Source organism: Penicillium vulpinum (assembly GCF_028829585.1).
Source record: "Penicillium vulpinum strain IBT 29486 chromosome Unknown utg000003l_segment0_segment0, whole genome shotgun sequence".
Lineage (NCBI taxonomy): Eukaryota > Fungi > Ascomycota > Eurotiomycetes > Eurotiales > Aspergillaceae > Penicillium > Penicillium vulpinum.
The window spans coordinates 7139625-7165096 of NW_026643243.1; the positions used below are offsets into that span (position 1 = coordinate 7139625).

A 25472-nucleotide genomic window follows, 5' to 3' on the forward strand; every position below is an offset into this window, starting at 1 on the left:
TGTCGAGGCACGGAGTAGTTAGCTAATGTATGTATTGATGCCATCTTTTTGAGTGTACGGAGTACAAAGTAATCTTAAAAAGCATGCATGTCTACTTTGTACATTTGCATGTGCATTCTCTACAGGTACATACTCCGAGTCATATGTACAAAGTATGATAAGGGGAAAGCTTGGAAAGTTGGAACTCTCTTTTCCCCCCCCCACTGACTCCACTCCGTTTTTTTTTTACCCCTGAGCAAAAAAGAAAGAAAAAAAAGCATAGATCAAGAACGTATCCGTGTCTATGGAGTATGGAATACGGAGTAAGTACCCCCTCGAACTTGTAACGTCTGTAGTTAGTTATGTTGTATGATAGTTATCTAATGGGTGAAAAAAAAAGCAAAAATGGTTCAGTGCACCCCCGCATAGCTTACTTTGCTTGTTAAAAAGATTATTTAATTTATTATTCATTAGATAATATATTAAAAAAAAACAATTAAAGATAATTTGGGAAGACTCAAAGTTTGGTCCTTCCCAGTCCCAGTCCACTGGTACTGCAAGCCTCTTGGTTTGATCCGGGATCTATATGGAGTAGAAAAGGGTAGAGATAGGGATATATCAAATATCAACTTTTAAAATGAAGGATTTAGTATATACTCCGTACTTCAGAAGTATATCGGATACAGCCGAGACTCCGCTATAGTCTGAGACAAATCCATATTCATGCACACTATAATGAACAGAGTGGTATGACTGGAAGCATGAGGCCATAAGTACTGAGTAGTACTAAGTACTAAATCAAGACTCAAGAAGGACTAAAGTACTAAATATACATGTAATTTACCAAGACTCCGAAAGGCCAACCTTAGAAATCACCTTTTGATTAACTAAGATCCAAATCAATCTGAAACCTCACCGAGTAGTTCACAAATTATCACATCCATATTTCATATAATCTTATTAACATTCCCTACAATATATATATATAATCAATACTATATAGACAGAATATAAACATTCCCGAAACATCCACATGGAGGTCTCGTGGGCTTAGCCTGAATGGTCCAATTCTTTTTACAATATACGGGAGTAGACGCAGGTACCGATTAGCCCCCCTGCAGACATGAAACTGTGTCACCTTCCTGTAATACATTTTGATAAAAAAAATATATTCTGTTTTGGTGTTTTTTTTACAAAACCGTTAAGATACAATATACATAGATAAAGAAAGGGAAAAAAAAAAACAAAGATCTGACGTCAAGATGTTCATACTCGTACATTTAAATTGTATAGTCCGAGTACGTGGAGCTAGTACGCATTGGCCAAATCCTTACAAGGGTGTTGATCGAGATCTTCCATAACAGAAAGGAGAGTGTACCTAGAAGTGGCGAAGTGCATTGGGCCAGGGGTAAAGAAGAATATACATAATCAAAAAAAAGAGGTCCCCTTGCATAACAAGATACGTATCATTCCTATATTGTTTTTTTTTTTACCCTTTTTTATATGGTTAAGAGGGGGAAATAATATATATATGTTGAAAAAGAATTTAAAAAAAAAAGATTATAATAAAATTAAAAAAATAATAAAAATACCAAATCCACCATCATTGTTCCCCAGAAGCACCCTAACAGCAAACTAACGAAATAAATAATCTCCCCTCTTTACTTTAACTCCTACCCTTCAACCCTTTCACCATTCTCGCTCTTTTTCTTCACTTTTTGATTCTCTAATTCCTACCCTGATTCGCCACAACCGAGTACCGTGGTAACTCTTGAGAACCCCCTGTCGACAACTTGGCACGGGTACCTGTTTCGTTTCCCTTAGGGGCTTTTTCATATACGCCATTGCCATCCCAGTACATAGCCACTTTGACGACTCCCCAAATTCCACAATGTCCGTTGCGACGATGCTCCAACCTGCATCTAGACAGTCGCGGGCATCCTCCTCCTCCTCCTCCTCCTTCCAGCCCGTGGCACGACAAAACACAATGTCGTCGCACGATACTCGGTCGCTCCGTCAATCCAAGCGGATGTCGGTCACAGCCCTATACCTTTCCATGTCCGCTAAGGATCGAGACTTGGAGATTTCAGATGACTTAGCACGAGGTACGTCGAGTTCTGGCTTCTCTGAATGGTCGCGCTAATTCTCCGACAGCACAAAAGCACCTGCGGGATTTGAAATCGAGAATTTCATCACAATCGAAAAAGAACTTCGTATTGGAAAAGGATGTTCGATATCTGGACTCGCGAATCGCGTTGCTCATCCAGAATCGAATGGCATTGGAAGAAGTAAGGATTCCATTTCAGCGGAAATCGGCACACATCCGCTAACCCGTTATCTTTCTGTCTAGCAAAATGAAGTCGCCAGCCATCTCGACGATACTGCAGACCCACAGGAAGGGTTCTTCCCCAATGATGAACGAACCCAGAAATACGGCAATCTTCTTTTCCTCCTGCAATCAGAACCCCGTCACATCGCTCACCTCTGCCGACTCGTTTCCATGGCCGAAATCGATTCCCTCCTCCAGACCGTCATGTTCACCATTTACGGAAACCAGTACGAGAGTCGCGAAGAGCATCTCCTGCTTACTATGTTCCAGTCCGTCCTCACATATCAGTTCGATAACACACCAGAATACTCGTCATTATTGCGCCAAAATACCCCGGTTTCTCGCATGATGACCACATACACACGCCGTGGTCCCGGCCAGAGTTATTTGAAGCAGGTGCTGGCCGACCAGATCAACGCTCTGATTGAGTTGCGGGATGTGGATCTGGAGATCAACCCCTTGAAGGTTTATGAGAACATGATTAAGCAGATCGAAGAAGAGACCGGCTCTCTTCCAGATTACTTGGCCCGATCGGTGACTGCTGAAGACGCTGCCGATAATGCGCAGGTGCAGGCCATCATTACCCCACGATTGAAGATGTTAACGGAGATCGCAAACGGATTCATCACAACCATTATTGAGTCGGTAGACGAGGCTCCGTACGGTATTAGATGGATCTGTAAGCAGATCCGCAGTTTGTCGCGCAGAAAGTATCCCGATGCCCAGGACCAAACCATATGTACTCTGATTGGTGGTTTCTTCTTCCTGCGCTTCATCAACCCGGCAATCGTGACTCCTCGCTCCTATATGCTGATCGATGCCACGCCCACGGACAAGCCTCGCCGTACCCTGACGTTGATCGCCAAGATGATTCAGAACCTGGCCAACAAACCTTCCTACGCCAAAGAACCTTACATGGCCAGCCTACAGCCCTTCATTCAGCAGAACAAAGAACGTGTCAACAAGTTCTTGCTTGATCTGTGTGAAGTCCAGGATTTCTATGAGAGTCTTGAAATGGACAACTATGTGGCCTTGTCAAAACGGGACCTGGAGCTCCAGATCACTCTCAACGAAATGTACGTCATGCACGGTCTTCTAGAGAAACACAGCGGAGCGCTTGCCCAAGATCAATACTCGCACCTGTCTGTACTGCTCCAAGAATTGGGTGGTGCTCCCCCTCAGGTTCCCCGCAAGGAGAATCGAACCATCACCGTGCCTTTGTTCAGCAAATGGGAGACTGCTCTCGATGATTTGACAGCCGCGCTCGATATCACCCAGGAAGAAGTGTTCTTTATGGAGGCCAAGTCAACCTTTGTCCAGATCCTGCGATCCCTACCTCAGAACACCTCAGTTGCGCGTCGACCTTTACGCCTCGACCGCATTGCCGAGGCTGCAGCAACCTTGAAAAATGATGCCGTGATGGTGCGCAAGGGCATCCGAACCATGGAACTCCTCAGCCAACTGCAAGATATGGGTGTGATTGACCGCTCCGACGAGTTCAGTTTGCTTCGTGACGAAGTGGAGCAAGAGCTTGTGCACCTGGGCTCCCTGAAGGAGAAGGTGCTGGAAGAGACGCGGAAGCTCGAGGAAGTTTTCGCGACTATTCGCGACCACAATGCTTACCTGGTCGGTCAGCTGGAGACATACAAGTCTTACCTCCACAACGTGCGTAGTCAGTCCGAGGGCAAAACCCGAGTTGGCAAGACGCCAAAGAACCAAGAACTTGGCCCGTACAAGTTCACACATCAACAGCTGGAGAAGGAAGGTGTCATCCGACGCAGCAATGTTCCAGAAAACCGACGGGCAAATATCTACTTTATGTTCAAGAGTCCTTTGCCAGGGACCTTCGTCATCAGTCTACACTACAAGGGTGAGTACATGGATTTAATTTTCGAGGGGGAAAGAGAATATCATTATTAACGCATTACTTAGGACGAGCCCGTGGATTACTGGAGCTCGATCTCAAGCTGGACGATCTCCTAGAGATGCAAAAGGACAATCTTGAGGACCTCGACCTGGAATATGTCCAGTTCAACGTTAGCAAGGTGCTTACACTCTTGAACAAACGATTTGCACGAAAGAAGGGGTGGTAAGGGCACACTTAATCGTTGCCCTAGGCTCCCCAAACCAAAGTCTGCTACCCTTTGATGAATGATGAGCTCGAGCAGAGATTGAACAGCTCCCCCATTTGCTCTGCCCGGTCCGGTCCTCTTTTCTCCCCGACGATCGACTGTGCTCTAGGCGCTTAATCTTGCGATGATGATGGACACCAATATTTGTCATTCCTTCCCACCGCTCCCAAATCATGGATTGGATAACTGCTCTATGCAGCAACTTCAACCTGCGCGTCCATGCAGTTCGGGCGAATGCTCTTTGTGAATGTTGCCGACGCACGAACATACTCTTAATGGAGAATGATCAGAGGCCCTCTCCCCGCTGGTACGGGGAATGTCGATGATACTGTGATTTTTTGGTAAATCCTTGTGTCCTTTCCCCTTTTTCCCCCCCATATTATGCTTGCTTTATTCCCATGTCTCTCCTCGTCCTTTCAATGTCTATACCCAGCGCATTGTTGTTGTCTTTTGTTTTTTCCCCCCATTTTCAGCCCCGAGTCCTATAATCCTCCGGCATGTCTTTGTGTTTTCATCACCGCCCAGGCCTCTTCGGTCTTCAGCGCTGTGTATAATAATGCCTTTTTGCGATGTGTGGAATGTTGAAGCTTTGAATTGAATACCCGTATGTTATGTTGTCGATGGTTTATTCCTGTAGAGGCATATTATAATTCATTTCGGGATTCGTGACCTACTCTGATTTGTCTTCTCGGTCAGATGTGCCTGTCAAGTGCTACCTAATGTCCACATGTAGAGTGGATTGGTCACTGACAACTCGACACCGCCACGTTTGCCCCTCGCCTGCTTGCCCCTTTTCTTGAGTGAAATCTTCTCTGTGGACATGCCTAATATTGCAGGGACATATATAGGGGGATATTTGATAAGAGAATATAGATTTCGAGTCTGGAACCTAGACAGGAAGTGCTATATATCCTATATATCCTTATATATGCTGTATATTGTATACAATATGGTTGACCCTTTTGGACCCCAAATGACAGCCCAATAGCTCACCAAAACAGCCAACTTGAAAAACAACTATAGTCTCACCCCTGTAAATATCTAAAAACCTATTTGACATAATGGCTCTATCGCTATTGTTCAATATAGATGAAAGAAGTTTAGTCGATCCTCAAGGGTTTTTTCTTTGATGTATCTTAAAGTGGCCACTTACGCCAATCCCCCCACCCTCCGCCTCCCGCCCTTTTTCCAGAACCACAACTCTCCCCTTCTCCCTTGACCATATACCTCCCATCAATCACAATGGCGGCCACAGAATCCCAGTTGCCTACTGACCCCAAGTACGACCAGTACGACTTCCCCACCACCGCTCCGGAAGCGCAGCCTGGCCACCCCGGCCACACCTCCCCCGAACAGGATGCAAAGGTGCACCAGCTCCGCGCTGAGCTCGAGAAGCTTGGCTACACTGAGCGTTTGGATACGTTGACCCTCCTGCGGTTCCTGCGTGCCCGCAAGTTTGATGTCGAGGCTGCCAAGAATATGTACGTTCTTCGATTCTCGCCCGAGGGCGTGAATGTTTTTTTTGGGGGGGGGGGGTTTTCACCTCCAAGCTTTTTATCCTTGGCTTTAGGCTTTCAGTTTTTATCGAGGCCTAATGGTCTAATTTGATATCCTAGGTTCATCCACAGCGAGAAATGGCGCAAGGAGTTCGGCACCAATGATCTTGCTCGCACCTTCGAGTACCCCGAAAAGGAGAAGGTCTTCAAGTTCTACCCCCAGTACTACCACAAGACAGACAAGGTTAGTCTTCCCTAGTTTCTACGCCTGTTTTTATTCTACAATTTTTTTTTTTAGATTAGTACTGACATAATTTCACACTAAACAGGATGGCCGCCCCGTCTACATCGAGAAGCTGGGCAAGATCGACCTGAACCAGATGTACAAGATCACCACCGCCGACCGCATGTTGAAGAACCTGGTGACCGAGTACGAGAGGCTGGCCGATCCTCGCCTTCCCGCATGCTCACGCAAGGCCGGCAAGCTGCTCGAGACCTGCTGCACCGTCATGGACTTGAAGGGCGTGGGCATCACCAGCATTCCTTCCGTCTACGGATACGTAAGGCAGGCATCCGACATCTCGCAGAACCACTACCCCGAGCGTCTGGGCAAGCTTTACCTGATCAACGCGCCGTGGGGCTTCAGCGGTGCCTTCAACGCCATCAAGGGTTTCCTTGACCCCGTTACCGTCAGCAAGATCCACGTCCTCGGTGGCGGATACCAGAAGGAGCTTCTGGCCCAGGTCCCCGCTGAGAACTTGCCCGTCGAGTTCGGCGGCACTTGCAAGTGTCCCAATGGCTGCGAGCTCTCCGATATGGGCCCCTGGCAGGAGGCTGAGTGGGCTCGTACCCCTAAGTGGGCTACCCCTAAGGAGGAGGCTCCCAAGGAGGAAGCCCCTAAGGAGGCTGCTGAGCCTGTTGTTCAGAAGGAGGACCCTGTATCTGAGAAGAAGGTTGAGGGTGAGGTGGCTGCTCAGACTAGCGCTTAAGCGTGCTGAGGACCTTTTCTTGTCTTATTTGTTGGGACTCCAACAAACTGATCGATTATCTCCTTTTATATGGCAACTGAAAACAAACCCCCAGATAGGGATGTTGGAGGTCCATTTACAACCCTTATCAACCTGAAAACCTCAAAAACCTCAAAAAAAAAAGATTTACCTGGGGGTCCGACAACTTCCAACACAACCCCAATTTCCCCAGATATACCAGAATCTCTCTCTGGTAGTTTCAACACCTTTTCGCCGATCCATCCACAGCCTGTGGACTCCTTGCCCTACGTTCGCTTTTTGCGGTTTGCTTTTTTTGTTCCGATCTAGATATCATGGAGAGCTTGCTTGTGTTTTTGCTTTTGCCTATCAAGATAAGCAGCGTGTGCTGCCACTGCTCTCAGTATAGAAGGGAGAGGACGTGATGAAATTTAAAAGGGAGTTGGTGTGCAGATGGTGTTTAGCTCGGTTGTTCGTGTGTTGGTAGTGTGTATACTATACACGAATGAGCATATATTGGAATAGTAGTTGCCATGCCCAAGACACAACTTGTATCTTTTGCTTTGCTCATGTAATGTGTGAGTGGTGGTAGAGAGAATAGACAAGTAATAATATTTGCCTTTGCTATAGATAGCAGACAGAGTTCAGTCTGAATAAATGAAACACGATAGGATTTCGACTCAACAGAGCCATCAACAATAAACAACATGGTATCATGATCCCTAGGACAACCCCAGGCCCCGAAACGCCCCCAACATTGCAATAGCACCCAATAAAGAAAAATGACACAGAAGAGAACGCTAGTCAATCAATCAGCCCTCGACGCCCTTACTTATTCATGTTCTCCACCACTTCAGCTGCACGCCCAGCCCTCTCGGCCTTGCCTACTGTCGTTGCCAACGCATTACCCTCTGCACCAGCCTCCGCAATAGCATTGCCCTCGCCCTGCAACCGCAGCAGCATCCGTAAAGAATCCTCATAGACACTCGCAATATCCCCGCTCTTCCACCGCTCCTGCTCCGCCTCCGTCCCGAGCGCAACCTGCAACGTCCACGCCGGGTCGTGTTTTCCACGTGGGCGCTGCGAGCGCGCCTGGGCACCTGTCTGCGCCGATCCAGTTCCGTTCGGGGTAGAATCAACATCCATACTATCGGGCTCTTGGCCGGGTGTTGTGTTCTCATTTTCGTTATTCAATTGGGGCTGCAGATTCGCAGATTCGCTCATCTCCGTATCGTTATCGGCGTCTTTTCCTCCACTCTCCGCCTCATATTCATATTCATCTTCATATTCCTCTTCCTCTTCAATCATCTTCTTCAACTGCGCGGCATATTCTTTCGCCGCACGCCTCGGCGCATCCCGTCTCTGCTGCGCGACAGTCGTATTGAGAGATTCCAGCTGCGCGTATAGCGACGTCACACGCGACGCAAGATCTGTATCGAATGCCTCGTATTCGATTTGTTCTGTTGGCGCGGTGAATGCGGCCGGGAAGGGGAATTGTGGTGAAGTGGAGTCTATGCCGTTGATGCTGATTGAGTTCGAGGCTGATTCGAAGGTTTGGTTTATGTACTATTTTGATAATTAGTGTCTAGAGGTAGGCTTAGGGGTACGTAGATGCTTGTTCTGGTCTCACCTCGTCGATTAGCTCCTGGACGCGTTCGCGCATCGGATCGGGAGTGTCATTGTCCGCTGCGGAAGGGGGGAAGTAAAGGTCGAGTTTTCGGCGCGATAGCGCGACCGTGTTGGCGTATAGGTAGGTGAAGTCTGCTGGAGATTGGAGCTCGACTTTTCGGTAATGTGGTGCTGCCATGGCGGGTGGTTGTTGATGTTTTTTTTTTCTGTTCCCGCGATCTGTTGCAGGAACTGGCCTTGGCGTTCATCCCCGCAAACGATGTCATCGAGGTTGCGTCGACTTGCTACTGGTAAGGTTTTGGGGGTTTTTTTCCGCTCCCTATTGTTTCTTGTTTTTTGATTTCTTATATAAATTTCTTTTGTTACGATACCCTACAGCTTTACATTTTCATCTTATATTCTCTTATATCCCTTCTTTTGATACAAACCCCTGAGATACTGCGAGTGCAGCATACTCATACTCAGTAATACTCTACACGACTCGAGGAGCTGGGATGCGTCAACAATATCCGACACATTCCTTTACATAAAATTACACCAATCATGGAGGACTCGTCTTCTATTTCCCTCGTGGATAATACCGTTTCACGGCAACCCACCGGCGAAGGACTTCAACCGCGCACATCTACCCTTACTCAGGAAAGAAGCCTGACGAAGCACCTGAGCCGTGCATCTGTCCATGACCAGCGCGCAAAGCGGAAATACGCAAAATGGCAACCCGATAGACTCGGTATCGCGCCTGATACAAACGACTCGCTCAGCCGAGAACCGTCCCAGGTGCGCGGGGGTTCAGTCTCAACAAGCTCCGCCGGAGAAGGCAGCAGGAGCAGAGATATCGAAACAGTCGACGTTGCGCCGTCACGAGTCTCGACTCATAACACTAGTGGCAGCGGCCAGGCGAACGGAGCAGGAGACCTAACCAACAACCGCGATGACACCAAATCGCACTCGGAAATGGACATTCTCTACGAGAACCAGCGGGGCTGGTTCTTTTTTGGCGTACCGCGTTACTCGCACAGCTCGCTGTTGAACTTTGACCCCAGCGCTTGGATGACACAGGACCGCAGGCCGAGTCCTGTTAATATCACGAATGCCCAGCTGCCTGATCCGAGCTGGGAATGGACGTGGAAGACATGGTATGTTGACATGTCTGGTGATACCGATGAGCAAGGCTGGCAGTATTCTTTTTCGTTTACTTCGTCTTCGTGGCATGGTACGCAGCCGTGGTTTCATTCGTTTGTTCGGAGGAGACGATGGGTAAGACTACGGACTAAGGCCCTTGAACGACGGGACATTGATCGCTCGGACTTTGAGAAATCACATATGCTTACTCCGGACTATTTTACCATTCACTCGTCCAAGATGAGAAGTCGGGAACAGATTGCGGGACTGGCCCGTGTTGGATCTGGGTTGTTGAATCATGCGAGCATGACAGTTGATGAGGAGTCACATGTCGATGAGATTTGGGATATACCCAGCTTGATGCATGCTTTGAAATTAGCTTCCATTGACCGAGAGAGGATCGACGCGCTGAAAAGATTTATTGAGGACGGAGGCGAGGAGCTCTATTATCTGAATGACAAGGTGAGTTGGACGATTTCCCCTAATCTATATGTTGAGACCGGGCTAACTCTACTTTGGCGGTAGATGCCCGATATAATGCCCATGTTTCTATTCCAAACCTCCCGCTGGCAATTTGCAACATATCTTTCTGGCGTGATTAGTGAGCTGTCCAAAACCTCCACCGATTCCGATAAAGACGCCGATGCAGTCCAACGCAAGAAGGACAATCTCGCCCGCGCTGCAGAATCTTGCAAGCTTCATATTAGTGGACCGGATGTTTTTAAAGATGATCATGGAGACTCAGGGACGAAATTGTTAGACTTGACTCCGGTGACCAAGCATGATACATTGATGGCGAAACGGCCAGTCTTGAATCAGCGTGCGAGGCCGACGCGGTGGGTTTTCAGGGGCATTCCTAAGGCTGCTGAGATTGGCCGTGAAGGCCACATTTATTAATGTATTAAAATCACCCTGTATAGGCGAAATAGACATTATTATTGGAAGAATATCATATGAAGTATAGCAGCTCACCCGGCAGAGCCAAGCTCCGGCCACCGCCTACCCGTTCGGCGGCCAGCAATTTTCGGGGCAAAAAGGTCCATCGAAAAACACCTCAAACATAGTAACGCGCCCAATTCTTACCTCCTTTCCATTCATGTCTCCGGTGCCATTAGAGCATCGTCCCTTATGCTCTTGCGTGGCTGCCCGTGTCTAAGGAGGCGTCTGTCTGCCGTCTTGGACACTGTCGCGACTGGCCCCGATGAGCCTCTTCTGTTCCTCTATCCCCGCTGGGCTGCGCCTGCTTTGCAACGTCGACGGATATCTTCCCTAAGACCGATTGATTCTCCAGCGAGGTTAGGTCATACTTCCGGTTCTCCATTTTGCGCAGCAGTCCGTCCCTCTCCTTCGCTTTCCCGACACTCGCGCCAATGGATTTCCTCTGAGTCTTCCTCCCGGTCTCCTGACGGTTCAAATTCGCGATCGTCTCCTACGGTAGTTGGAGAGCGTCCTGAAGTAGGCAAGGGCAAGGAAACTGGCTTTGATGGCTTGAATGAAAGTGGTGGAGGTCGGCTCTCCGCGGGTCAGAAACAATCTGTCGATTCCTTCACAGATACCGAACACGCCACTTCTCGGAGACCACTACGTGGCTTCGCGTTGACGAGAGCGAAGAGAATACAGAAAAGCCGACTGCACAATAAACCCCTGAATGCCAAACCTTCGCCTCTTACGCAGAAGCAACTCTTTTTACGAAATACATCGATTCGAGATCGGAAGAAGTTGCGCTTTCGCGAATATATGAAGAAGAAATATCAATCTCGTTCAACAAAGCTCTTCGACAATGCTTGGTTTGAGACTAAGGACATTCTGGACCAAGTGCACCGCGATATCCGGAAAAATCCCAAGAAGAGTTCGAACAAGAAGGAAATACTTGTACCAGAGGAGACCCTCGCCCTGTTTTCTGGCGTGACTCGTTATACCTTGAAAGAGAATATTTGGTACATCCCGCTCCATAATGGATGTCGGGTGCACATCCTACCTGCAAGTCAGAACAAGGGATTACTCCGTCGAGTCGTTTTGAGTGCTACAGACCATATTATGGCGCTGGTGGAAGGGCATTTTACCCGCGCGCAGAGCTTACAAGCTATGGGAGATCCCCTTGTTGATATCCACAAACCACCGGTTCCGATGTGCATCTCTCGGGGCGCGATGCAGCGTTTGAAGCTGCCTGTACCGTTAATTCGTGGAAATTGGCATTTCGGCGAAACGTCGGACAGCAGCTCGAATTTGGACGAGATCCTGCTGCCTCGTCCGGTTATCGCTACCGTGAAGGAGTTCACCGAGCACGTCGAGGATGTTACTTCTGCGAGGCAACCGACGCTCGATGAGAAGGCCATGTCTCTATCAAAGCTTCCGCACGTGGTCCGGATTAAACTACATCTGGAGGCGCTTTTCATGGAAGAAACATACTCCAATTACATCTCGACTGCGGCTTTGAATAATGCACTGGAATTCCTTTGTCGACATGAGTTCCTTCAAACTGCCCGAGCCCTGTGTTCATGCACAGAGCATGTGGCTACCACCGACACATATAATATCCTGTTGCGGGCTGCTGCGCGACGCCAGGATGTGGGTGTCTTTCGTCATTTCCTGAGGACGATGCCTCGATTACACATGCGTCCAAACCCAGAAACATGGCTCGCATTGCTCAGCGCCCTGGTTGTCCCCAGCGAAAAAGCCCACCTCATTGAACATATGGTCCAGCGTGGTCACATGTCCAACCTTTCCACCATTCACAGCGCACTCCAGGAGACAATCCAAGATTCTCTTTTGGCGCATTTGGACAGTGGGCAAGATGTAGGCTCCTTCATCGGCCTCATGACCAATACATGGGGAGCAAATTGGTTCAGCCCTTCAGTGGTCGGCCAGATGTTCAGTGTGGCCGCTCGATTGAAGGATTTCAAATCGATAGACGAGCTCATGGAAATCTGCATTGACAATAATCTCACTGTTGACAGTTACCCACTCAGCCACATTGTGCAAGCCTTGGGTGCGAACGTCCATGTTGCTTTACAGTATACCCTCCGGTTTTTCGAGCACCCTTTGTTCGAGGTAACCCCACAAAATTGGGAAGATTTGTTTTTGGCTGCATTCAGGAGCCGCCAGTACAATATCTGCCTAGTTATATGGCGGTATTCTTGCATGAAAAAAAGCGTGACCTATAAGATGAAACAGGCTGTCTTGACTTCCTTATGTCGCAATGCATCCTTTGGTAAACCCACGAAACTTAACAAAGATTTGTGGAGTTCCGATGCCGGCAAGGTCATTATCGGTATCGACCTGCACCATGAAAACTACAGGCTTCCAGACTCCATTCTGGACGAGCTTCCCTCCGAGTTCCGTCAAAATCCTATTCTATACCTCATCGGATGGAAGCCTAGGGGCGAACAGCGTGATCTCCAAATCCGCCTTGCCAACGCTCTCATCAAACGTGACCTCATTCTTGGTGCAACCCGCTATGCCCCCCAGCATCCTTCCCCGATTATGCTGGATGCAGCGTCCATCTTGGATAAGGAATGGCGTGGTGTACCACGGCCTCTGACTTGGAAGATGCAAAACGCCATTCAGGTTCCCATCGTCCGCAAAGACAAAGACCGCGACGACCGCGACCAAGACAAACACAAAAACCAATAATCTCCCAATCCTCCTCCTTTTTTACATCATTCGTGCATTCTTCGATCCTTCTACATTTTTGACGCTAGCGTGTTGCATGAATATCCCATTCGGCGGGTTTGTTTTGGCTGGTGTTTGTTTGATGTACTCTAGTCTGCCTACTTCCCCGTCACCTTGTATCTATACTGTACATTATCTGAAAATATAGAATCATAGAGGTGCAATGTCCAGAATAACATCTTCTGAATATATATTCATCCAGTCGTGGGCAAATACACTTTCCTTTTCAATTGAAGCACCATCAAAATCTAAGCAACCCATCAAAATCTAAGCAACCCATCAAAATCTAAGCAACCCATCAAAATCTAAGCAACCCATCAAAATCTAAGCAACCCATCAAAATCTAAGCAACCCATCAAAATCTAAGCAATGCATCGAGATCATTCATAAAAACAGCATAGTTAGAACTGGAGTCCCCACGACTTGGAAGTCTCTCCCTGGCCGGAGCAGGACCCCCGTGCAGAACCTCAGCTTCACAACCTAACGCCTTCTCCAAACCAGCCTTTTCCTCTAAAGGCGCCGGAGACGGAGACCGAGATGGAGATTGAGAAGCAGGTATGCTGATCCCCTTTATGGAAGCCGTCTGCGCCCGATCCGTGTGTAAAACATCAGACTGAAAACGCTTCGAAGAGTCCAACCCTGATGAAGACGCATCCCGCTTTCTCTTGTTTGGTATAGTTGGCGCGTGTGCAATATCCTCTTCGATCTCGGGCGACGGGGACGGAGAAGCAGAAGTAGGCGTGAGAGGAGGCAGTAGCCGACATATTTCCGAGTACGACGAATATAGCGCACTCCAGCGAGGTATTTCGTGGTGGTCGATTCCTCTTGGCAGAAACCCATTGAGGGGGGATTTGTTTTCGTGACTCTTACTAGGTTTCTGGGTGTTGTTGCGTTTGGGGACTTGGGGCCGGGTAGGTCTTCCAATGGTTTTGTAAGTCTTGGAACTAGTATCTGTAGTTTCTTGTTTCTACATACCTCTCAATTGAATCTCGCGGGACGCATACTTGATCTTCTTTGCGACAGTGCGTGCACTGGTGATATGGCGGGGCGATGTCACATCGCTTCTTGCGGGCGTGGCAAGCTGTGCAGGCTATTTTTCCAGGTCGACGACCTTGTTTGTTTGTTTTTGTTATCCCAGATGGGCCTTGAATGCGTCTGAGTGCTGTGGAATCCATAGGGGTTGAGATGTTTTGAATTCTAAATGAAAGTTGGGGGACTGGGGGACCTCGGCAGTGGCAATGTATATAACAGGCACAGGTTCCACAATTTCACAGTCAGATCCATGCTTATAGGCATAGAATCGCATAACCGGGATATCCGACGAAAAAAACAGACGTGGCTAGACACGAAGTTCATGTACATTGTAAAGTAGAAATGCGATAGCTTTGATTTAGCCTATACTACAACAGAAATGGCATATATCACATGTTTTCACATGTGACACTATGTGACATAACCTTTTTCTTGTCCTTCCAACTAGCCACAATAAGGAAATATCTAGAACCTAAGACATTTAAAAACAGAATAAGTGGCTGACTAAAGACTCTTGTTCACAATTGGATTCATTTTCATAAAGATACTGTGTAGCATCCAATTATATATATGTCCTTACAAGGTGCAGATATAACGTATATCACTTCAACCTCTTTCCCCCAATTTATTGTCCTAATAGCTTCTAGTCCATGAATGATACGCTTGATTTATCATGATTCCAACATAAAGAACCTGTTTTGTGAAGAGCTGCTCCATCATGGAGTGCCTTTATTTCCGGTCTATATATCTATGAGGCCACTAGGACAAAACAAAATACAAAGGATATTCTGCAAAATCTTTTTGAAAAGGGGTAGGATATCATGCTATCGATGGGTTTAATGGATCTCCCGATTCTTAGGTGAGTCCAACTACTAATGTCAAAAGTTGCCTCCCTGTGACGCCTGATGTTTAATAGTAATGCATCAGACCAGGTCCTAATCGCTGATGTAGTGATTTTCTTCCGAGTATATTCATCAGCACATTGCATAGCAGTTCGCTTTCTGACATCTTTGACATTAGGGTCCGCTCCTTCTCTAAGAAGATAATGAATGACATCGATATTGTGGAGTAACTCTGTCTTGTTTCTCCCGTGAGGAAATTAATGTTTCAAAAGGTTGACGATCTTTGATAATGGAATGCTACACTTGAAAATCCGCAGTGCTTGTTCAGCTTACTCCGTACATGTCCTGGACTGACTCTCGTTTGGACCTCGGAGCATACGCAGAGCTACCAGCCTGTTAAGATATTCTAACCGTCTTTTTCTTCTTTCTATTGGAACAATATCGATATTTAGCTGGGGAGCTGGGCTTAGTACTAAACTTTGGGCGCCCAGTAATGACCGAATGCAATTGAGTCAATTCCTAGGTTTTCTGGGCTATGTTTCGTAAGCCTGAGTAGTTCGTGGCTGTTATCTCAGCCCCTCTCCTCTTCCCCTCCGCTCATCTCGATTCGCAACTCCCGACTCAGTTCCATTCAAGCATATCCCTAATTTGATCGAAACTTGAAAAAGAATGTCTACGCATGACCTTGGCAACTTTGGACCATGGCTACGAGCCGGTGCGAACGGTCCCAATGGGCAGCGTCTAGTTCCTCGGTTTCACACAAAAGGGCGGCCTCTGGCCTCGGGTCATGTTCAGTCGTTGTTATTGCATCACCGCACGGTGCGATACTCGCACAAATTGTACCACTGCCAGCGGCAAGGCCTGATCCTTTTACTGGTGACGCCAATGTCTAGTCTGACATGAATCGAGTCATTGCACTTCACCAGGAAAAGAGGGCTTATTTCCCTTCTGTCAAGACCGCCGTCGTCTGTACAGAATTCCGAGGCTCTGTAGCCTTACCAGATCAGCTAGCTATTATGATGGGAAGCCTAAACCAAGTATAACTCCAACCGCGCACATTATCATACAGTGTATAATCGCTCCGATTAACGGTATCATGTATCAAGACCATCAACCTTCTTGGAACATGAATTTCTTCATGGGAGAAACCCCTCTTCACAAGGCAGTGTTCCTTCGGAAAATCGACGTCATTCATTATCTTCTTGGGGAAGGAGCGGATCCTAATGTCAAAGATGTCAGGAACCGAACCGCTATACAATGTGCCGATGAAGATATTCGGAGGGAGACCATAGAATGGTCACGATACTAGTTCCTCCGTAATATGTAGCAACATGGCTTGAGCTAGTAATGCAAATATTTTATATATAGTTCAGGTTAAAGCTAAATAATGTTTTTGCAGGGCCGTTTCTTTTCTCTCCATTATTTCCTTGCTTGAGACATACTCTCGTTGAATGCTCACATCATGGGTCAGCATAATGCATCTGAAGTCGCCATGACAGGCTTATTGGCTTGTTTTTCCTTTGACTGTTGATCCCATTTCTTAAAAAGTGGCCATAGTGGAGCGCCAGTCAAGGCGATCAATACTGTCCACATTTCCGTGATATTGAGGATGATGGGTATTTCAACATGTGCTATGAATTATGTTAGTAAAAGCTTCATGTAAGTGCTTCCCCTAGCAAGCAGGACCAATACACATACGTTTAAATAGAGTATAAATTATCAAGTTAGCGATACCAAGGACAGTGCCTATAGTACCTAGACTGAGCAAGATGCAGATGAGAATTTTCTGTTGTATGCGGATCCGACGATTCCACATCATGACTATTGGGTATATTATGAGCAAAACGTCTGTCACCACTACCCATACTACGAATGGTGTCTAAATTAGTTGTTTATTGTAAAAAGAGAGCAGACCTATACATACCTTCAAACCAGATTGACTGGAATTTTGCTTGTTGTCCACACTTCCTATACTGGATCACGGATTTGTCCATCGAAGGACCACATTGTCTAAAGTAGAGAGGAACCAATGCAATGATACTAATGACCTGCATCTCGGTATTCAGCCAGTTTCACGGCTGAAGTGATCAAGAGACAAGAAAAGCCACTCACATTTAAACTCATAGCACCTAGTAAAATCCACCTGCCAATTTTGTAGATCCCCTGTTGTAGGTGAAGAATATACATTATTATAGAAATCTTCATAATCGTTACTGCCGAGAGTGTAGTGAAGTCCTGGATAATTCGAATTATCCATGAAGCAGTGATAATTTGGTAGTAAAGAGAAAGGCAGGAAAGCAGTGTACTTGATACTGCCAAAGCCTGATCCTGTCAGTCACTGTGTACAGACTCGTTGATTTCCAAAATCCAACGTACCCAACCAACAGTTGCCCAAGTAAGAGCCCAGCCACTCTTATGGCGGGCCACAAAGAAATAAGTATAAAATCGCAGGGCCATGAGGACAGTTGCCACGAAGAACAGTGACACACTGAGGCCAATAATAGTCGGCGTATACCGACTTAGAGCATGCATCGTTGATGTATATAGTAACTGATTCCTATCTGTAATAATAATAAAATGGTTGCCACCCCTCAGGCTGAGAATACTATTAGGAGCATAACGTCTATATTATATTGAGCTCTGTTCGACAGGGTATATTGTGTTACCTGTCATCTTTCAGGCGTTCCATTTTTCTAATATCCCCCGAGCTGTCCCTTATCCCTGGGTATATATGGGAAAGTGGTGCAAGTTTTACTTGTCTTCATTGTTTAAAAGGCTATTTGATACTTTGTTAACCACCATATTCAGTTGCCACTATCCAGAAGCCAGCTAGGCTTGGTGGATAGCTCAACTAAGCTCCAGCCTGCGAAAATTGTATCAGTGAATGGCTTAGTCAAAGGATGCAGCATCACAGAATCCTGAAATATAGCTAAAAATAACAGCTTATTATGATTGGCGTCGAGAGCCCAACAGATACTCACAGGTTCTTAGTGGTCTCGTCACAATTGATCTTCCCAGGGTACCTGAAGGCTGAGTCTATGTGTCTAAGCACACATTGCTAGCTTTCTTGTTTGTGTTAGCATCACGTTATGTGGAGGGGATTGATAAAGATACTCATATGCAATGCGAAATTGCTGCCGAACTTCATCATATAGTTAATATAGCCGCCTGGAACACAACTTTCGTCATCTTGCTGTACCTCATGGTAGCCTATATTCTCATGTGGGGTACTACTTCACACTTCTGTTCTGCAAGTCTCTTGAGTGCCGCCAGTTCCGTATGTGTCTGCTGTGGGACAGCCTGCTGTGCTTGGGCTCTAATGCCACGAGCGATTGTTCTAGTGACAGGGATTTGGATATAAATCCGCATGATACTCTTCTCGGAAATGCCAGTAGCACTATGGCAAGCGAACTTGGTGGTCGCAAATGGAGAGCCAAGACCATCATTAATCTCATCTTGGGTCATTTTCTGGTACTGATCAGTTATCTTTTCATCTGGTACCTACGCTTGGGGAGACAAATTCTTGTTGAAGGAGGCTTCTGTGCCGGAGAGGTGATTAAAGTCCCCAGGGTCGGGCATGGTGTTGAGGAAAAATGTATGGAGTGATGCTTTGAGTTTTCCTTTGCAGAAGTTGCAGAATAAAAACGGAGTAGATTAGTAAGTTATATTAGGGTTCCAAAGGGGGAGATCGAGGTGAAAAGGAAATAAGAAGAGAGCTTCTCTCTTCCTACATAGCAACCTTGGAAACAATGATCTATAGGATCATGACCTGAGGCGCTAATCCGCTGATTTCAAGGTTTATTGTATCGCTAGTCATATATATAATAGTGAATTTGTTTCTGGTACTCTTCCGAGAAGAACTTGGGCTCCGTATGGACTCTGTATACCTTACTGTATATATTAATGCGAGCCCTCAACTCCAAGATATGATGTATACTCGTTATTGCATCCCTCTTGTGACATATCCTCAACTAGAGCAGATTAGCTATTTGGGACACTTCTCAGCAATTTGTCTTTCTATACAATATAAAGTTCCACAAGGACGCCAGCTCCTGTGAAGTATATATCTATTCTGGTCATTTCACATAAATTATCATGACATGTCATGCCAGCACAGCTTGACAGAGCAACGAGTAAACTTCATAGCGCTGCTTACAACCAAAAATCAAACCAATGACCCCATATTCGCATGCGAGTGCTCTCCACGCGCGTCAGGTAAACCAGGTACTGACGGTGGAAGACTGTATGGATCAACAAGTCCCGTCCGAATCGCGCCCACGCCTTCTTTGAGATAGAGCACAAGCCGGTAGGCTGAGTTGCCGTTCAAGTAATATCGGTGGAGCTGTTTGCTACGAAGGAAACCCAGCCGCTCGTACAGTTTCATCGCGCCGGTGTTGGTGATTTCGGTTTCGAGCACAATCTACCAAACCACGTACAAGTCAGCCACCGTACCCTCTAGACCACCCTGTTTTGGGGACTAGCAGTCACCCCCGCCGTAGAGACATACCTCATCTGCATCCCGCTCGATCATAGCATCGATAGCCATGCGCACTAGCTTGGTTGCAATTCCCCGGCCTCGATACTCTTCGCGCACGGCCAGCATGGCGATATATCCTCTCAGCGGGCCGTCGCGGTGTGGCTCAAGCTTCGATACCACCACCCCGACCATCTCGTCCTTATCATCCATCGCGAGGAAACACAGGTCGCCCCATTGGTATAGGAAGTAGCGGTAGACGTAGATGCTGTAAGGTTCGGACAGATCTTTGGAGATCAGCTGGCGCATTGCGGCGACATATTCATTTTCGCGCGACTTTTCGTATCGCACGTAGCGAAGATCGGAAGCATTGCTCATCACAGCGAGGTCATCGGACTAGGCTGATGGTTGGGGTTGACGCAGGGTGGGGTGTGTGTTTGTGTTGAGGAAAGTCAACTCTTTGCCATGTGATGCCGATCCGCCCGTTCGCGGACTTTATGCATTTCCGTGCATTTTTTATCCCCTTCGTTTTCTTATTTCATTCTTTTTGTTTGTTTTTTTTTTCAAATCTGTTGGTCTTGTTCTTAATATTAATCTTCCAGGCAAATCGATCAGGTCCTCTTCTCCTACCGTCCTCGTGGTTGGTCGCTATGTTCCGCCGCCGCACAGGCAAGAACAAGGTCCCGCCCTCTGACAAGATTAGCGGAGATACAAAACACGAGGAAGAACGGCTTCGTGCGGAGTTCGAGGATGCAAAGGTCAAGCAGCTAATTATCAAACCCCGGAGTAAACGTCGCAATGGGTTCATTTTCATGCTGGGCGGGATCTTCGGCATCTTTATCGCATTGTTCTTCGCGAACCAGCATGAGGTCATAAGCCTGGATTTGTTCATGGACCTGAATCTCGACTCATGGATTGAGTCCATTCCACAGGGAATTGTGAGTGAGGTGAAAGAATTCTCGGTACGTGTTTTCCAAGGGAGCGTTTTTATTTCTACATCTTGTTACCAGCTGACTGACTTTATATGGGAATATAGCAACGCGAACGCGATACCGTCAGCTATGATTCGTTTGCCGTTGGACTACATCTTCGGTCCCAGGGCGTAGAAGCCAAACATCCCATCGTGATGATCCCCGGAGTTATCTCGACTGGCTTAGAGAGCTGGGGCACGGGGGAGAATTCACGACAATACTTCCGCCGACGATTATGGGGCAGCTGGAGCATGATGAGAGCGTTAGTCATGGATAAAGCTGAGTGGAAGAACCATGTCATGCTCGATCGGGATACTGGCCTTGATCCGCCTGGCATTAAGCTCCGTGCTGCGCAGGGATTCGATGCCACGGATTTCTTTATCACAGGATATTGGATATGGAATAAAATCCTAGAGAACTTGGCTACCATCGGCTATGATCCGACCAATGCATTTACTGCTGCATACGACTGGAGACTCTCATATCTCAACCTCGAAGTTCGCGATAGGTATTTCACTCGACTCAAGTCCTACATTGAGACCGCGGTGGAGACACAGGGGGAGAAGATCACACTAGCATCGCACAGCATGGGATCTCAGGTAGTGTTATTTTTCTTCAAGTGGGTAGAAAGTGAGGCACACGGAAAGGGCGGCAAAGACTGGGTAAACAAACATATTGCCTCGTGGGTCAACATCAGCGGCTGCATGCTGGGTGCTGTCAAGGGATTGACCGCAGTTTTGTCCGGAGAAATGCGGGATACAGCGCAACTGAATGCCTTTGCCGTGTACGGACTGGAAAAATTCCTATCGAAAGAGGAACGTGCGGAGATCTTCCGCGCAATGCCTGGTATCTCCAGTATGCTACCAAAAGGTGGCGAGGCCGTATGGGGAAACTCGACCTGGGCACCCGATGACCAACCAGGCCAGCCCCTGACCTTTGGCAACGTGCTCTACTTCCAAAACACCAATTCATCCTTGACACAACGCAACCTCACCACGTCAGACAGTCTTCAATACCTCTTGGACCATAGCGAAGAATGGTACCGGAACCAGGTTCTGAATAGCTACTCGCACGGCGTCGCGCATACAAAACGCGAGGTCGAAGCCAACGAGAAGGACCCGCGGACATGGCTCAACCCTCTAGAGGCGCGCCTGCCCCTCGCCCCAGACATGAAGATATACTGCTTCTATGGCGTGGGGAAAGCCACTGAGCGGAGCTATTTCTACCAGGAAGAGCCCGACCCACTGGTCAACCTCACTATCAGCATGGACACCACCATCACCAACAACGAAGGCGTCGACCACGGCGTTTTAATGGGCGAGGGTGACGGCACCGTGAACCTGCTTAGTACAGGATACATGTGCGCTAAAGGCTGGCGCATGAAGCGTTATAACCCAGCCGGCACAAAGATCAAGGTCTTTGAGATGCCTCACGAGCCTGATCGCTTCTCGCCCCGCGGTGGTCCCAACACTGGTATGTTCTTCTTTTGCTGCTTCCTTACTTACTCTTCCCTACGCTATATGACCGACAACTAACTTCATATAGGTGACCACGTGGATATCCTAGGCCGTGCCTCACTCAACGACCTTCTTCTCCGTGTCGCTGGCGGCAAAGGCGATTTGATCGAAGAGACTTTCTTCTCCAAAATCCGCGAGTATGCGGATCGTGTACAAATTTTTGACGAAGAGTAGATCGAATTGGTTTCATTATGACTGTCGTGGATAATTGTTCTTTCATTTGGCTTGCGTTTTCTTTTGATACACACACTTACCTGTTTTTAGACACGGGATTCTCTAGATAGATGGGGTTTTGCTTATGACCCAGCATTCTTGTACATTTCTTTATGGCAAACCCTTATATGAAACCATTATATTTCTTTCGGTGACGTATTTCAGTTATTACGGAGTATAGAATACCTAAATAAAACCATGTCATCAAGTCCATACGTAAATTCCAACCTCTTGTATTACGGATAAGGGCGGATACATTCTTTCCTAGCGCCAAAAACTACTCCGTACTTCGGTGGTATATGCAAGCTACCAGCAACTGCCCAGGTGATCCCGTGTGATCGACGGAGCTAGACTGTTCACTGGCCGTGAGAAGCAGGGATCACATGTTCCGTTTGCTGGTCCTTATCACACAGACGGGGGTTCTCCAGGGCTCTTCATATGGGCCTGGAGACGAGGGTTTAGATAGCTGCTAAGTTACATGTATACTACAAGATGCATCTAGTATATACAATAAAACCCAGAAATGTAGATAATGTACAATGATTCATTAACTCAATACGCTGATTAAAAATAATGCTAGCAATACCCAATGGGATCTCACCGCCAAAAGTAACGATAAGAGGCACAGGACCCCAACCGAACAAGTCGTATAGGGGGTGTCACGGGAGGTGTGGATGCATTAGGTTGTCGGATCAGCTTTCATCCTCAAAAGCCAAAAGCGAAGAGAATGTGCGAAACTCGAGGACAGGAAGATGGCCTCCGTCAAAAGTACCAAAATCCCGTTCACCCTAGCTGCCATGGTCACTCAAACTTTGAAAGCAAGGGCAACAAGTTTCAATGTCGCCCTTCTTTCCTTTCCTCGGATCTTTTCCGTGTCGAATCCACACGGAAAGAATCCACACAATGTCAACGCCGATTAATCACCTGCTAGGCGTAGGCACGGGGGGTAGATCGAGATGATCTTTTTGAAAACCCTCCTTTCATGTACCGATGCAAAATGTCGTAAAACAGCTGATATTCAAAAATCCTTCTAGTGCACAGCGAGTGGTGGTGCAGCAAAAAGCACCGAAACTTTTTGTCTTCCCAAAAAAAAAAAACAGTTTCAGGGTCCCAGGCGCCTATGATGAGCGAGCGAGCGACACGAATGGTAAAAATATTTGTTCATCTGGACGAGCCGAAGGCAAAAAAAAAAGGTGGCTCGCCCAGTTCATAAAGTCGTAGCGAAAGACATGGGCCGGAAAAAATAGAGGAACACCCGAGGGTGTCCAAGAATGTGTACAAGCGAAGGTTGCCAACGGTGGCGGTGCAGGGGATTGGTGAATGCAGGCAGGTGAACAAGGCCAGATCCCTTCCGCCACCGGTATTAATATTATAGACGGAGTTGCCAGCCCCAAGTGGGGTGGCGAGGCATATACAGCCAGAAGGTGAAGAGTACCTTCAGCTCGGGGCGGAAGGACCGCACGAACCGGAGGTTTTATTAAAAACCTTAGGGTGTCGAAGATTGCTCGATGCAGATAATGTTCCCAAACATTGTCGTCAAACGTAACGCCGATTCAAAAGAAGTAGATGCAAGCATGGATTGTGCCAAGCGACATGGGCAAGTGAGGCTCGAGGATTAGCGTCCAGCCTCGATGTCTTGGTTCGAGGTGAGAGTTTCGCTTTCCCAGGTGTAATGATCATCCACGGGGCTCAGAGAGCCCGAGGAAACGGAAGAAGAGGAGCCCACGGTCCACTCGTCGCTATCCAAGTTGAAATCACCGTCCAAGCTGGCAAGATCATACCCGAATTCGCGAGAAGAGTCACCGATCTCAACATAGTCATAGTCCCAGCGGAACATCTTGTCGGCCTGGACTCGAGGCAGGAATCGGGTCTTCGCAAAGTAGAAGGCAACTGTGGCAAGTAGACCACCACAAACAAGATCGACTGCGTAGTGGTGAGAAAGATACATGGTAGCCCACCACATCCACAGAGTGTAGGTAACCCAGAGGGGCTTCAAACGCGGGAAGACGTGGCTCATGAACAGTGCTGCCAGGGTGGAGTCGGCAGCATGAAGCGAAGGGAATGCACCGAAAACAACGGGGGACTGCTTGAAGCCCGAAGTGTACAGATCAATACCCAGCAGCTTGTCAATGCGAGCAAGACCAGCTGGGTTTCCTTGCATTGAGTAATCGGCTGGAGCCAAACCATACAGATTTTCGTACCAGGGTGGCGAGCAGGGGAAAGAAAGTTGAATGAAGACAGCCAGCATGCTGATGTATCCGAGAGTCCGGGCGTACAGAGGGGTCGTTCCCGGGGGGCCGAAGAAGAAAAGGATCAACGAAACGACGAATGGCGCTCCGTAATGGCAGAGTCCATAGGGAATCCATGCCAGAATGTCAAGCACTACATTTTGGTGGGCGGATAGAATGTTGCTAATGTTGGCACCGTATAGGATGTTTTCCATGGCGGGTAACACTCGAACCCAAATGGCAGGCCGCCAATCGCTTGGAACGAATCTAGAGAAAAACACATGTTAGCAATGTTCGCACCCCTGCACATTCTGCTCACGGCACAAGGCCATGGCAGGCGCATCTGCCGCAAGAAACTCCACAGAAAGCAAAAACTTACTGGCATCCATAGAAGAAGATAAGCCATCCGGCAACGGGGAGGAAAGGCAAGAAGAATTGGCGGGTGACTGGCATGAGAAGGGAGCACAAAAGACCGGTGGCAATCGCCGTCTTTCCCAGTGGACCAGGAGACTGGATAATAGTCAAGGAGAATATTCCGATGATGAGAAGCAAAAGGTATTGGAAGTCATACACCGTCCATCGGTGAGCTTGTAAGGATCTGAGGGTGTCGGCTGGCGAGAACGAGGTTTGCAACCTCGATATGGACGAGGTAGGTGAGATGCGGCTTCGGAGTTTGGACCGGAGCTTGCGACGCATGCGATGTGGCACCAGGAGCTGGAATGAGCGCCATGGTATTTGGATCTGAAGCTTTCCAAACTGGCTTTGCGTGCGGTCTTTCCATGACGGATAGGAAGCGCTCATCTTCGCGGTGAGTCTCCTCCAGGAGGCTCCGGATCACTTTGGAAAAGGG

At 47.6% G+C, this 25472-nt stretch overlaps 10 protein-coding genes across 10 annotated transcripts; 4 read left to right on the forward strand and 6 right to left on the reverse strand.

The window, feature by feature from the left end:
* Nucleotides 1–1870: 1870 nt before the first annotated feature.
* Nucleotides 1871–4401, forward strand: N7479_007737 (Ras GTPase activating protein IRA2; the record flags this gene model as incomplete). Its single annotated transcript, XM_057255431.1, has 4 exons — nt 1871–2084; nt 2134–2267; nt 2330–4178; nt 4241–4401. 4 exons carry the CDS (start codon nt 1871–1873, stop codon nt 4399–4401), a joined length of 2358 nt encoding a protein of 785 aa, XP_057109293.1.
* Nucleotides 4402–5682: 1281 nt separating this feature from the next.
* Nucleotides 5683–6925, forward strand: N7479_007738 (SEC14 family lipid-binding protein; the record flags this gene model as incomplete). Its single annotated transcript, XM_057255432.1, has 3 exons — nt 5683–5921; nt 6057–6180; nt 6266–6925. 3 exons carry the CDS (start codon nt 5683–5685, stop codon nt 6923–6925), a joined length of 1023 nt encoding a protein of 340 aa, XP_057109294.1.
* Nucleotides 6926–7750: 825 nt separating this feature from the next.
* On the reverse strand, nt 7751–8729 carry N7479_007739 (uncharacterized protein; the record flags this gene model as incomplete). Its single annotated transcript, XM_057255433.1, has 2 exons — nt 7751–8488; nt 8553–8729. 2 exons carry the CDS (start codon nt 8727–8729, stop codon nt 7751–7753), a joined length of 915 nt encoding a protein of 304 aa, XP_057109295.1.
* A 365-nt stretch (nt 8730–9094) lies between these two features.
* Nucleotides 9095–13306, forward strand: N7479_007740 (uncharacterized protein; the record flags this gene model as incomplete). Its single annotated transcript, XM_057255434.1, has 3 exons — nt 9095–10135; nt 10199–10550; nt 10653–13306. 3 exons carry the CDS (start codon nt 9095–9097, stop codon nt 13304–13306), a joined length of 4047 nt encoding a protein of 1348 aa, XP_057109296.1.
* A 394-nt stretch (nt 13307–13700) lies between these two features.
* On the reverse strand, nt 13701–14520 carry N7479_007741 (Zn(II)2Cys6 transcription factor domain-containing protein; the record flags this gene model as incomplete). The annotated part of the gene is made up of 2 exons (XM_057255435.1): nt 13701–14289; nt 14321–14520. The coding sequence occupies 2 exons, from the start codon at nt 14518–14520 to the stop codon at nt 13701–13703; spliced, it is 789 nt and encodes a 262-aa protein (XP_057109297.1).
* Nucleotides 14521–16686: 2166 nt separating this feature from the next.
* Nucleotides 16687–17273, reverse strand: N7479_007742 (uncharacterized protein; the record flags this gene model as incomplete). Its single annotated transcript, XM_057255436.1, has 2 exons — nt 16687–16850; nt 17144–17273. 2 exons carry the CDS (start codon nt 17271–17273, stop codon nt 16687–16689), a joined length of 294 nt encoding a protein of 97 aa, XP_057109298.1.
* Nucleotides 17274–18301: 1028 nt separating this feature from the next.
* Nucleotides 18302–18684, reverse strand: N7479_007743 (uncharacterized protein; the record flags this gene model as incomplete). The annotated part of the gene is given in 2 exon segments (XM_057255437.1): nt 18302–18449; nt 18461–18684. The coding sequence occupies 2 exon segments, from the start codon at nt 18682–18684 to the stop codon at nt 18302–18304; spliced, it is 372 nt and encodes a 123-aa protein (XP_057109299.1).
* A 700-nt stretch (nt 18685–19384) lies between these two features.
* N7479_007744 (peptide alpha-N-acetyltransferase MAK3) lies at nt 19385–20093 on the reverse strand (the record flags this gene model as incomplete). Its single annotated transcript, XM_057255438.1, has 2 exons — nt 19727–20093; nt 19385–19639 (listed from the first exon to the last, which is right to left on the reverse strand). The coding sequence occupies exons 1-2, from the start codon at nt 20069–20071 to the stop codon at nt 19385–19387; spliced, it is 600 nt and encodes a 199-aa protein (XP_057109300.1). The 5' UTR covers nt 20072–20093.
* Nucleotides 20094–20343: 250 nt separating this feature from the next.
* Nucleotides 20344–22355, forward strand: N7479_007745 (phospholipid:diacylglycerol acyltransferase; the record flags this gene model as incomplete). The annotated part of the gene is made up of 3 exons (XM_057255439.1): nt 20344–20655; nt 20730–22137; nt 22210–22355. The coding sequence occupies 3 exons, from the start codon at nt 20344–20346 to the stop codon at nt 22353–22355; spliced, it is 1866 nt and encodes a 621-aa protein (XP_057109301.1).
* A 1654-nt stretch (nt 22356–24009) lies between these two features.
* N7479_007746 (phosphatase PAP2 family protein) lies at nt 24010–25423 on the reverse strand (the record flags this gene model as incomplete). Its single annotated transcript, XM_057255440.1, has 2 exons — nt 24010–24889; nt 25002–25423. 2 exons carry the CDS (start codon nt 25421–25423, stop codon nt 24010–24012), a joined length of 1302 nt encoding a protein of 433 aa, XP_057109302.1.
* Between the last annotated feature and the right edge of the window lie 49 nt (nt 25424–25472).